The 12,695-nt window shown below is 68.8% G+C and overlaps 2 protein-coding genes across 2 annotated transcripts; both read left to right on the top strand.

The window, feature by feature from the left end:
• The first annotated feature begins 3,867 nt into the window (after nt 1–3,867).
• ID1 (inhibitor of DNA binding 1) lies at nt 3,868–4,805 on the top strand. The gene is made up of 2 exons (XM_052784872.1): nt 3,868–4,265; nt 4,466–4,805. The coding sequence occupies exons 1-2, from the start codon at nt 3,945–3,947 to the stop codon at nt 4,505–4,507; spliced, it is 363 nt and encodes a 120-aa protein (XP_052640832.1). The 5' UTR covers nt 3,868–3,944; the 3' UTR covers nt 4,508–4,805.
• Nucleotides 4,806–7,025: 2,220 nt separating this feature from the next.
• LOC128140603 (bactericidal permeability-increasing protein-like) lies at nt 7,026–12,245 on the top strand. Its single transcript, XM_052784738.1, has 16 exons — nt 7,026–7,194; nt 8,308–8,448; nt 8,621–8,735; nt 8,832–8,960; nt 9,050–9,205; nt 9,326–9,389; nt 9,510–9,570; nt 9,774–9,865; nt 9,962–10,174; nt 10,294–10,353; nt 10,732–10,899; nt 11,119–11,186; nt 11,482–11,524; nt 11,759–11,822; nt 11,911–11,987; nt 12,070–12,245. Exons 1-16 carry the CDS (start codon nt 7,107–7,109, stop codon nt 12,109–12,111), a joined length of 1,581 nt encoding a protein of 526 aa, XP_052640698.1. The 5' UTR covers nt 7,026–7,106; the 3' UTR covers nt 12,112–12,245.
• The last annotated feature ends 450 nt before the right edge of the window (nt 12,246–12,695 follow it).

Raw genomic sequence — 12,695 nt, 5'->3', positions numbered from 1 at the left:
TGGCAAGGGGAGTCCCTGGGCACCCTCCCCTCATGGCAAGCTCCTGCCAGGGGATTGCAGCAAGGTGGGATGGGCTGAGCTGGGGGTGCACGGGGGGCACCCCTGGGTGCAAATGCCAGGCAGCGGGATGGTGGTTTCATGGGTGGGGAGTGCTGGTGCCTGGGGCAGGAGGGGGGACACCGGGGCTGCTTGTCCCCAGAGCCCTGCAGAGCCTCCCCATAGCGGATGGGAGCGCAGCTGGTGGGATGGGTGCCGGGTGCTGTGGTTCCCAGTGCGGCACCTTGTGCCCCACTGTGCAGAGCCGGCCATGCCCGGCTGTGGTGGGGGTGAGAGCTGGGGGTCCTGCTGGGTGGTGGGTGCTGGCGGTGGCACCCGGCCGGCGGCTGCGAGCAGGGGAGAGGAAGCAATCGAGAGCAACCCCAGCCCTGGCCAGCCGGTGAGGAGGGGCAGGAAGCTGGAATAAATCCCAGGAAGGGCTGCCTGGCTCCAGCTGGTCTGGCCTGCAGCGGATGGAGCCGGGAACGGGAAGGCGGGAGGGGAACGCGCAAGGGCTTTCTCAGGCCTCGGCCACGCTCCAGCTGTGCCGGCGGCCCCCGGCTCACATCTGCAGCCGCAGCTCAGCACCGTCCCGTGGGCATGGGGAGCTGGAGGCTCTGCGCAGCCCCAGGGCAGAGGTGTGCATGTCCCCAGGGCCGATCATAGGGTGAGGGGACCTGGATGGAGCCCAACCCCAGCCAGGGCAGGAGCAGCCCAGGTTTGGGGGTCCCGTTCACTGGGGGGGGGGGGGAGGCCCAGCCTGACCCGTGGTGTCCGTGCTGCCTTCCTGCCTCCTGCTCGCAGCCCTGCGGAGCCCTGCGTGCCGGAGCACGAGGCTGGGTGCTGCCGGGGCTGGGGTGCCGGCTGGCCCCCGTCATCGCCGCGGCACAAGTAGCCCCCGGCGGCCCCTCGCCGGCCTGGCGTGGCCGTGCCCTGTGTGGTCCCGGCAAGGCGGGGGGCGGCCGGGGGCTTTGATGTGCTCGGCTGCCGGGCAACCCCTGCTCTGCGCAAAGCAGCCGCCCTCCCCCCCCACGACCGGGCTGAGCCCAGCCAGCGCCATATGGCTGAGGCCGCTGTTACCGTGCCGAGTGCCCTGTTCCCAGAATTGACATGGAAATGAAGCTATCTGTCTTGCCGGACAACACCGGCCGCGCTGGCCGACACGCCGTGCCGGGACCCCGTGGCCAGCTGTGGCCAGGGCAGCGTCCTGGGGCCACGCTGGTAGTCCTGACCCCAGCACCCCATCTCCATCCCCACCACCCCAACACACAGAGGGCCGCGGCGAGGACATCCGACAGCCGGGGGCATCCCACGGGCCGGGGCCACCGGCAGCCAGGGCGACCATGCCACCGTGTGTGCCATGACACCCGCGCTGGCAGTGAAGCCCGTCCCGGTCCCCATGCCACCCGGCGTGGCCGGTGCTTGGGGCGGCGGGCAGGGCGCTTGTCAGGGCGCGGGGGCCAGCTCGTCCCGGCCATGGCGCATTGTTGGCGACGCAGCTGGCGGCACCCGGCCGGCCGGCAGCACTGAAAGGCATTCCTGCGCACAATGTCCCCGGCCTCCCCGCCGCGGCCTGGCCACCGCCGCCAGATGGGGGCTAATTAGCAGCTTTGAGAGCCGCGGTGGGAACCGGGCAGCACCAGGCCCTCCGCCGAGCCCTGAATGGAGGGGGCGACCCCAACGCCGTGCCCACCCTGGGAACCGCCACCGCACCGGGATGGGGGATGCAGGGAGGAGGGACAGAGGGAGGGACAGAGGGATGCGGCTCCCCCCAGCCAGGCTGGCAGGGTTAAAGTCCATCCACGCTCTCCAGGATTGCTGTCCCTGCCAAGAGGAGGAAGAGGAGGGGAAGCCTTCAGCTCCCTGCATGCCTGGGGCGGCTGCAGCTGCTCTGAGCATGGCCAAGCACGGGAGGGTCTGGCCCCCAGCCCACCGCCACTAAGGGCAGGGCACTGTGGCCCTCTGCACCCACTCTGGATCTGGCCTGCATGACACACTATCCAGCCAGGAAGGGCACAACGTGCCCAGGCTGTCCCTGTGGCTGTGCTACCATGAATTGCCATCACAGCAGGGCAGCCCACCCTGGCAGCCCCATCCCCCTGGGGTCGAGGTCTGCTGGAGCTGTGCCGTCAGGGTGCTGCAGCCCCATGCCGGCTTTGTTTGCGACAGAGCCCAGCGCGGCTTCTTGCTGCTGCCAACAATGCAGCGGTGCAGCTGGGCCTGCGGCACGGCCTCCCGGGGTACATGGGGGGCGGTGGGGGCTGCTCTGGCACCCAGGCACATGCATTCGTGTGCAAGATGGGGTGTATGTGTGTGTGAGAGTGCATAGATGTACGTGCATGTATGTGTGTGTATCTATGTACATTCATCCATGCGTGCCTCAGTGCGTGTGCATGTATGTGCATGCATGTACTTATGGACATGTTTGTGCACATGTGTACACCCACAGGTTTGTGTGTGTGCGTGAATCTTCCCGTGCATGTGTGTTTGTGTTATGCCCATACATCTGTGTGTGTGTGCACACACATGTGCATGCCTCCATGAGTGCATGCACATCCGTGTGCCTGTGTCTGTGCATACACATGTGCACATCCGTGCGTCTGTGCACACACAGACACACACCCGTGTGTCTGTGTGCACACGTGCACGCACACCTGTGCAGGTGTGCAGCGATTGAAAAGGCCACAGCTCGGCCTGCTCACCCCCTGCTCGCTGCTGCACCGTTTCGTGCTGTTCGGGGGAGTCTGTGGCAGCGCTCCCCCGCGAACTCGCAGGGCGGACAGGCCGGGGTCCTGCTCGGGGCCCCCCCGGGGCTCCCGGCCCCGCTGCTGGCAGGGCGCTGGCTGCACCTCCCTGCAGGTGCGGGGAGGAACGAGCAGGAACGCTAATTACCTCCCAGATCGGAAGCCCTTCGGGGCAGGGACCGGCCGCTTCGCACGGAGGCTGCAGCCGCACCGGCGGCACCTCCTCCCGTTCCACCCCCCCCGCCCCAGGACCGCGCTCGCAGCCCACGGTCCCGCGGTGCCCCACGCGAGCTGCACCCAGCGCCGTGACCCCCCCGGGTGGACCCAAACCTGGAGACACCCCCCCCCCCCGCCCCGGCAGCCGCCGCCTCCGCGGAGGTTTCAGCCCCGGGACTGGGGGGGGGGCCGGAGAGCGGGGCGACCCTGGGGCGGGGGAGACCGAACCGGTGCCGGGGGTACGGGCTGTCCCCAGGGGGGATGCCCGTGTCCCCGGGGGGGTCCCGGTGCCCCCGGGCCGGGCTGCAGGTGCCCCCCCCCCCCTCCCCGCTCCGCCCCGCCCCCGTCGCCATGGGCACCGCCCGCGAGGCGCCGCGCTGACAGCGCGCGGGGTTTTATGAATGGGTGACGTCACGGCCCTGGCGTCTAACGGTCTGAGCCGCCGGGGAGGCGGGGGGGCCCGGGGAGTGCAGGAGGGCTGGGCGCCTGGAGGGGCACCGGGAGGCCTGGGGGGGCCGGCGGCGAGCGGGGCCGCGGGGAGCCCCGGGGGATGGAGGGGAAGCGGGGGCCGCAGGGAGCCCGACACCGGGGGGCCGCGGGGCAATTACCCACGATAATGGCGGGGAAGGTGTCGGGGCGGGCGGTGCCCGCCGGCGCTCCGCACCGCCGGTGGCCCCCGCACCCCCGGTAGTCCCCGCACCCCCGGTGTCCCCCCGCCGCCCTCTCCCCGCCACTGCCCCTTTAAGGCGCTGCCCTTCGGGGGCGCATGAATGGGGCGGGCGGGGCTGTCCCCGCCCCCGCGGCTCCGCCATTGGCCGCGACTCTCCCCCGCGGCCCCGCCCCGCCGTCGTCGGCGCTCTATAATTGGCGCGGCGGGGCGCGCGCTCGGCTGTCCGCCCGCAGGGTCCCATCGCCGCCGGTCTTCCCCTCCCCTCGCCGCCCCTCGCCATGAAGGTCGCCGCCGCCTCCCCCTCGCCGCTGCCCGCCGGCGCCGGCGGCTCGCTGAAGGCGGTACGACCCGGGGAAGCCGCTCGCTGCGGGCCGGGCCCGGGGGTGTCCCCGGGAGCGGCGGAGCAGGCGGCCGCCGCGCTGCTGTACGACATGAAGGGCTGCTACTCGCGGCTGCGGGCGCTGGTACCGACGCTGCCGCGGCACCGGCGGGTCTCCAAAGTGGAGCTGCTGCAGCACGTTATCGACTACATCTGGGACCTGCAGCTGGCGCTGCAGCGCGGGCCCCCCCGCCCCGCCGCCGCCGGGGACCCCCCCGAGGTGAGTGTGGAGCCCTCCCCGGGCCCGGCGGCACCGGCCCAGCCGGGTTCCCAGACCCCCCCCACCCCATCTCTGCACCGCGCTGTCTACTTCCCGGGGCGGGGGGGTGGTGGGGTCCCTTCCTCCCGCCCCTCTTCCCTCCCCGGGACCCCCCTGACCAGCACTGACCGGCCGCTTCGCCCCCCTCCCCGTTCCCGCAGGCTCCGTGCATGCCCGCTGCCGACCGGATCCTCTGCCGCTGAGACCGCTCCGGACCCGTCACGGACACCCCCGGGACCCCGGCCCCGAGCGCCGCCGCTCGCCTGCATCCCGGGACCCCCGCGGCACGGCGGGGACCGGCAGCCGCGGCCCCCTCCCCTGGCGGGGCTGCCCCGGGGGGGGATCCCCCCGCAGCCTGGGCCGGGGGTGCTGCCCGGCGGCCGCGGGACGTATCCTTCTCAGATTGCTGAGAGCATTCCCCGTATTGTATATTACAATGATGCTGGAGAATATTGTTTTACAATAGCTGGAGTTTTGTTATTAAACAAGCCCTGATGACCAGACATGCCTCTGCTTCCTACCCCTGCTCCCCGGGAGGGGGGGGCTTGGGGAGGGGCTGGATCCTGGGGCCATGCCCCCAGGGAGCATGAAACTGGGGGGAGCCCATCCGGACCAGTATGGGTTGGGCGGGTGTGCTGTGGGGTACTGGGGCTGGGCCCCTGTGGTGGTGCTGGGGAGGGGGTCTCCCATGGGTTGGTTCCAGTTCCTCCCAGTGTGCTGCTTTGGTGGGTCCCAGGTGTCTGCGGGTGCCCTGTCCCTGTCCCAGTACTGTGTCCCCATGGAACCCCTCCCAGGGCCCAGTGGCTCCTGTGGGGTCCATGTCCTGCTCTCACCTCTCACTCCCCAGCCTCAGACATGGGGTGTCAGGGGCAGGCACACAAGGGAAGATGGTTTGCACCCTGGTTTCTGCGGTGGGAAGATGGAGCAGCACTGGGACACGTCTCCCCTGGGCAGGCGCCTCGATGGGACGATGACACAGAGGGGACAGTACTGGGAGCCAGGTGTGGGGCTCTGTGCCCAGGCGAGGAGCATGGGATCCTGGTCTCCCTGGGCAGCAGCATGGGCCTGCCCTCGCCCCATTTCTCAGCGGGATCAGGGCTGAGGCCAGGGCGCAGGTGGCTGCAGGGTGTGAGGCTGTGTGAGGGTGATGCTGCAGGGGATGGTCCCGTTCCGCTGCCCCGAGGGAGAGTGGGTGTGAGCCCTGGGGTGCTGCTCGCTGCAGTGCTGCCCCTGCGGTTCCGGCTCGCCCTCGTGCAACCCCCACCAGCGGGGCTGGGGCTGGACAAGCTTTTTGGGAGAAGGAAATTGCATCAGCGGTTGTGCAACCCCACAGGCTGGGGGTGCCCCGGACAGCTGTGCTGACCTGAGCTGCCCCATGACTCACAAACACCTCGGGGGCTGTGCTGCCTTCTGCAATAGATGTATATGGACCTTCCTATGGGCTTGGTGGGGGCAAATCGGGGTGCCTGGGGGGGGGGCTTCTGCTGCCCCAGCCAGCCTTGGGCGCAGGAAGCCAGCTTGGGGCTCCCCTGGCAGGGCCCGTCCTGCAGCTGGGGGTCTCTGGGGCTGGAAGGGGTTGACCAGCCCTGGCTGCAGGTGTGTGCATGTGTGCACCTCTGCATGAGCATTTGTTTGTGTTTGCACCTTCACGGGCATGGTCACAGCTCTGTGTGTATGTGTGTGTCCGTGCCCGTATGTGCCCGCTCAGGGTTCCCCAGCCTGGCAGATCCCCTGGCAGGGGGGTGAGCAGGGGCAGGTGACTTGGGGAACCAGGACACTGTCTGGCCTGGCCAAGCTTGTCCTGGCTGTGACACAGCAGCAGGGGACATGTAGGGGGGACTGTGGGCTCCATGTGCCTGTGGATGAACCTGTCCATCAGCCCTGGTGTCCCTTCCATCATCAGATGGGTCCCCTTCATCAGCTCCCCAGTGTCCCTTGCATCATCCCCCTGGTGACCCCGCCATCAACCCCCAGGTCCCCTCTATCATCCCCACTGGTGTCCCCTCCATCGCCCCTGGGACCCCTCCATCGCTGTGGCAGCAGTTCTGGAGCTGCCGGTGCCGGGGCAGTGGGTCCCTCTCCCGGTGCCCGCTTGCACTGCATGGCCCTGCCCGGGCCGCCCTCCCGGAGGGTCCTGGGGCCGGGAGAACCAGGGCCTGGGGGCTCTGCTGGGGCCCAGGAACCCTCTGTGGAGGGTGCTGGGGCTCTTCCCCACCCCACGGTGCACCGGTTCCATCTGTGCCGTGCTCCCTGGTGCCGTCCTTGCCCATTAGTTACTGGCACATATGGAAGCTCCAGCTGGAGCTACAGGGAGAGGGGCTCTGTGCATGCCCATGTGTCCCCCCACATCCCTGCCCCACCGCCCTGCCCAAGCTCCGTGTGCCCCACGGCTGAGCCCTTGCAATGCAGTCTTGGCCATCATCTCCCGCTTGGGGCACGGGGACATGGTGTGGCACTGCCACAGGGCTGCCACGACCGGGGGCCTGGCATGCCAGGGTAGCCAGAGAGTAGGGGAAAGGGCTGCGTGGAGCCCGCTGAGGCTCGGAGTGGGGTTGGCAGGGCTGAGTTGCCTGCCACGTACCAGGATGCAGGATGCAGCTGCACCAGGATGCACAGGAGAGCCCAGGGAGGGCCCAGCCCTGTGGGCACCTGCGCCCCGACCCATCTCTCATTGTTTTCATGGGACCTGATTCATCCCGGAAGGGATTAGGGACCAAGGAACTGGGTGACGTTCTGGTCCAACCAGCCCGGCCACCCCGGGATGGACATCGGCATCAGAGTCGGTCACTGCTGCTTGCTGCCATGCACGGCCCTGAGGACATGGCGGAGCTGGGACCCACAGCGGGACCTGTGGCCCCCACGGCGTGGGGTACCGCGACCGCCGGCCGCGGTGAGGCTTGGTGCAGGGTGGGGGCAGCTGGGGATGGAGGGGCTGTGGTGGACGCGGGGCCGGGGGCCAAGGACAGCGCTGGCCTTTGGGATGCTGCCGGGGGCTGTGGCCATCGCTGCAGCCGTGGTTGATGGCACTGGGGGGTCCCATGCAAGCGGGCAGCTGCTCTTGAGGGGACCTTAAGGTGCATTATCCGGTGCTGTGGTCCCTCCGGTGAGGTCAGCCGTGGGACCTACATCCCCACATGGTGCTGGGATGGGGCGCTGGCCCCCCCCCCGAGGGATCCCTGGGTCCCTGGTGCTGTCCCCTGGCTGGATCCAGGCAGGCAGCTGGACCCCTGGCAGCCGTAGCCCATGGCACCATCCAGTGACCTACAGCCGTCTGAGCCACGCTTCTCCCAGCTCACCCTGGCTGGGGGACGGGTTTGGGAGCATGGGCAGCTCTTCCCCTGCGGCCAGGGCTTTTTGGAGGGGATTGCACAGTTCTGCTCTCGCTCTGACTGTCCTCACCTTCTGGTCATGCCGTGGCCCTGGGGGCTGCCGCCATGCCCTGGCGACCCTGACCCCCCACTGGGGTTCGGGTGCCCCTACACAGGGTCCTCAGAGCCCTTCCCAAAGTGGGAACAGCTGCTGCTCCCCAGTGCAAGCAGATCGAGCCCTGTCCCCCCAGTGCAGCCCACCTGCCCCAGGACCAACTCGCAACATCTCCCTGTTCCTCCATCACTCCCAGGCTGGGCATAGCCAAAGCCCCTTGGGACCCTGGCCCAGCTGGGTCCCCACATGCCAGCCACGTGCCCCCACGGCCGGTAACCCCAGGTCCCACACATCCCCAGGGTGGGGGGCTGGCAGCGACACGGCGTGGGACCCTGCCTTCCTCCGTTCCCACAACAGGCGCAAGTGGGGAACAACGGGAGACCCAGCTTCCCCTTTGAGTCATGTATTGGGCAAGGCTGGGCTTTCAGTGGCCAGAGCGCTGCGGTGGGCTCCGCATGTGCGCAGGAGGCTGATGTCACCCCAGGCTCTCTGTCCCCGATATAAGTCCTGGCCGGGCTGGTGCACGGGGACGGGGTCTCCGCAGCGACTGGACATCCCGTAGCCATGTCCTCTGCTTCAGCCTCCAGGTCCCAGCACCATCCCCAAGGCGTACTGGGGTCGGCGTGGCTCTGCCTCCTGCTCCTGCTGACAGCCTGCGTGCCCGCCACCGGCACCAACCCCGGCATCAAGGCCCAGCTGACCCGGAAGGCGCTGGAATTCGGTGGGTCTCGTGCCCTTGACCACCCTTGGGGAAACTGGGCAGGGGGTGAAGGGGACCATGCCCAGACCACCTGGGATGGGGGATGGAGGGGTGTCCTGGACCCGGCTGCTCGCCCCACCGGCACCGCAGCCCCTTCCTTGGTGCCATCCCCCAAATTCCTGCTCTACCCCAGGTCGGCAGATTGGGCTGGAGCTGCTCCAGTCGCTGCTGCAGAAGGAGCATGAGCTGAACCTGAGGGGCTCCTACTACAGCCCACTCCTGGGGACACTCACCTACGCCGTGCCCCGGTAAGAGCTGCCCACGGGGTCCCGGTCCCTGTCCCCATTCCCATTCTGGCTGTGCCCTGGGCGCAGCCGTGAGCCCAGGCTGCCTATGTCGTGCAGCGTCCGCATCCATGAGCTGCAGATGAACGACTCCACTGTGGACTTTGCCGAGGACGTGGGGGTGAGGCTGATGGTGCAGCGCGCCCGCATCCGGCTCAGCGCCGACTGGGGAGCCCAGCTGGGCACCATGTGAGTCCTTACGTGCACGGGGCACAGGGATGGGTACCTGGGTGGCTCGGGGCCACTGCTGTCCCCGTGCTCACCTGCTCTGTCCCCAGCCAGGACAAGGGTTCCGTTGAGCTCCGCGTGCACGACCTGGCCATGGTGGCGGTGCTGGGGGTGAGCGTGGATGGCAGCGGCCGCCCCATGGTGTGGAGCGCAGGCTGTGATGCCCACGTCACCGACCTACATGTGGAGTTTCACTACGGACACAGGTGATGCCGGGACCCCCACTTCCCTCTTGTCCCTGGCATGCAGGGACTCCCTGGTGCCCCCTGGTCTGGGGGAGGCTGGGGCACCCCAGCGTGATCTGAGCACCCTGCTCTGCCCCACAGCTGGCTCTACAACCCGCTGGCACCGCTGCTCCAGAAAGCCCTGAGGCAGGAGCTGAACAAGCAGGTGGGTGCTCGGCCCCTGTGCTGTGGGGTGTTGGTGTCCCCATCCCTTCCCATGGCAGGCCCAATGAGTGGCTTGGGGACCCCCATCTGTGGGCTCACTGACGCCCTGCTCTGCTTCCAGCTCTGCCTCGAGCTCCACAAGGGTGTCTGCAGGCTGGAGGCTGCCCTGAAGCACATGAAAAGTGGGTGAGGGGACCCTAGGGACTGGGGCTGGGGCTGGGCAGGGTGGTCTGGGGGGGGCCATGCAGGGGGCTGGTGCCCGGCAGGGTCAGCAGGACCCCACTGTGGGGCTGGATCCCATCAGCCCCCGTGTCGGCAGAGCCGGGGCTGTGGGAGGGGGCTGGTGGTCTCCGACTCCCCCCCAACCATCCCCATGTCCCTGCAGCATCCACCCAGCTGGACACCTTCGCCGCCATCGACCACTCCCTGGTGGGGCAGCCGGCCATCACGGTGGAGCACGGGGACATCGCCCTCAAGGTAATGCCATCCCCGGCATCCCTGGGCTGGCTCCAGGAATGGGGTACGGGGGAGCCGGGCTGAGCCTCACGTCCATCCGTCCGTCTGTCTGCGCAGGGGGAGTTCTTCAGGGTGGGCAAGTCCCAGCAGAGACCTTCCTCGGCGGTGCCAGTGGCGTTGCCCACAGCGTTGCCCACCGCTCTGCCCACAGCACTGCCCACGGCGCAGGAGCCCATGCTGCTGCTGGCTGTCACCGAGTTCGTTGCCAACTCGGCCGCCTTCACGTACTTCACGGCCGGGGTCCTGCACAAGAACATCTCCAGTGACATGGTAGGGACGGCTCCGGCCATGGCTGCGGGGCAGAGCTGCCTCCGCCGGGGTCCCACCGGGGTGTCCCCGTGCCTGCCCATGCCTGGTCCCAGCACCCCGACCCCTCTGCTGCCTTCCAGCTCCCGCGGCGGTTCCCGCTCCAGCTGAGGACCAAGAGCATGGGGCTCTTCTCCCCGCAGGTGGGTGTGGGTGGGATGGGACACGGGGAGAAGGGGATGCGGGTAGGACAGGATGCAGGCGGGATGGGACATCGGATGGGACACAGGAGGGACAGGGCAGGGGATGGGCTGCAGAAGAGGTGGGACACAGGATGGGAGGCAGGCATGATGGGCAGGATGGGAGGCAGTCGGGATGGGACACAGGCGGGACATGACGTGGGCAGGTGGACCATGGGCAGGACGGGATGCATTGCCCACCCTGCCTGCACCCAGCCCAGGGCAGGGCAGCGATGGGGCACACTGGGCGGTGGTGGAGACCCGCTGGGAGCCCGGGCTGGAGCCCATGGTGCCGGCGGTGCCAGTGTGGCTCCGTGCCAGCTCAGCCCTGGTCTCTCCCAGCTGCAGCAGCGCTACCCAGACTACCCCATGGAGCTGCACCTCTCGGCTCGCCGGCAGCCCCTGCTCTCCTGCCACCCCGATGCCCTGCACGGTGCCTTCTTCGGCTCTGCTGAGGCCTTTGTGGTGCTGCCCAACGCCACCCACGTCCCTGCTTTTCTGCTGAACATCGTGAGTGGCTGGTGCTGCCACGGCACGGGGATCCAGGGCCTGGCCCCAAAGGGCTTAGCTGGGGCTGATCTGCCTGTGCTCCTGGTTGGGGCAATGCTGGATAATGCTGGGCAATACTGGGGTGATGCTGGGCGATGCTGGGGTAATGCTGGGGTGATGCTGTGCGATGCAGGGTTGCAGGCACTGCTCTGGTCTTTCCAACATCTCTTCTTGCTGCAGGATGCCAATGTGACGGGGAAGCCGACCATCACCAGGAACAGGCTCGGAGGCACCGTGAGCCTGAAGGGGTGAGTCCCCAGTCCGGTGCTGGGTCTGGCCTCCCCTGGGGCATTCCTGGGAAGCTCCCCCCATTCTCCACCTTTGGCCGTTTGCCTCCCCATGTCCCGTATCGCCTGCTCAGACCCCTCCTGCCCCTGGCTCTCATCCATGCCTGCTGCCCTGGCACTGGTACCCTGGTTAGGTCCTCAGCTGGACCCTCTCTGTTGGGCTCCCAGCCCTGCCATGGAGCTCAGTCCATTCCTGCCCTGGGATGGGACAGTCCCCGTCCCTGTGCCTGGCTCTCATCCTGCTCTCGTCCTCCAGGCTCAGCGTGTCACAGGTGACGTCGCACGTGGGCCCGGTGGAGGTGAGCTGCTGTGCTGGGGCACGATGGGGGATCCGAGGGGAACCTTGTGCTCTGCATCACCCTGGGAGCGGGGTCTGGGGGTCTGGGAGGGGCCTGGGGGTGCTGGGGACCCCGTGCAAGGCCAGCACTTGCACAGACAGCGGGTGCAGCCCTGGTAGGGGAGCTGAACCCTGCCAGCGCTGCAGCCCCCTCTGCCTGCCCCATGCCAGGCTCAGGGGGCTGCCTGTCCCACAGGTGAAGAGACTGGAGACCCTACTGAAGTTCGGGCTGTGGCTTTTCGGGGTGCCCTGGGCAAACAGTGAGTGCTGTCTCCATCCCACCCCCCCACCCCCCCCCCCCGGCTGCCCTGGGGCTGCCCCCCACTCACAGCTCTTCTCTCCCCACAGAGCGGCTCCAGGCTGGCGTCCCCCTGCCCACCCTGCACGGCCTCAGCCTGCTCGACGCCCGGCTCTCGCTGCAGGAGGTGGGTGCCGCCACTGTCCCCTCACCCTGCTGCCCCCCGCATCCCCCATGTCCCCCCCCCATCTCACCCCAACTCCCCGCAGGGCTTCATGCTCATCGCCACGGACCTGCAGTACAAGCCATGAGACCAGTCACTGCGTGGGAACCTGCCGGCCCCCCACGAGCCGTGTCCCGGTCCCCATCCCGCTGGCAGCCAGCAGGGAGCCGATGCCACCGCGGCCCCGTGGCCAGCACAGCTGCCTGGCCATGGGACCCACTGACCCCCAACCTGCCGGGGGGGGCTCCACGGCAGGGATTAAAGCTGGGAGCGTGGTTCAGCCTGGTGTGGGGTGTGGTGTCTTGGGGAGCCCCCGCAGCCGGGTCCCCCAGGCAGGGTCCCATTCCCAGCTCCATGCTGGAGCATCACCGGGTCCCCCCAGCTGCGTGGAGCTCCAGACGTGCCGGGGTGAGGGGTCCCATCCCCTGCGCCGGGGTCCCTGCAGCACCACCGGGGGGGGAATCGAGGCTGCGTGGGGGGCGTAGGGGGGGCTGGTGGGTCTGGGGGACCGAGGGGGTCACCCACAACCGTCGCGGGTGTGCTGGCCATGCGGGTGCCCTTTGCCCCCCCCCCCAGCAGCAGCCGCTGCAGCTCCACGGCAGCTTCCCCCATCGCCCACGGGATGGTGCTCGTGTCCGCGGCCTCCCACCGCGTCCTGCCGGCCCACGGCTC

This window comes from Harpia harpyja, chromosome 1 (genome assembly GCF_026419915.1).
Source record: "Harpia harpyja isolate bHarHar1 chromosome 1, bHarHar1 primary haplotype, whole genome shotgun sequence".
In the NCBI taxonomy this organism is placed as follows: Eukaryota; Metazoa; Chordata; class Aves; order Accipitriformes; family Accipitridae; genus Harpia; species Harpia harpyja.
Note: the sequence above shows the minus strand (reverse complement) of the source record. Positions and strands in the feature narration are given on the sequence as shown.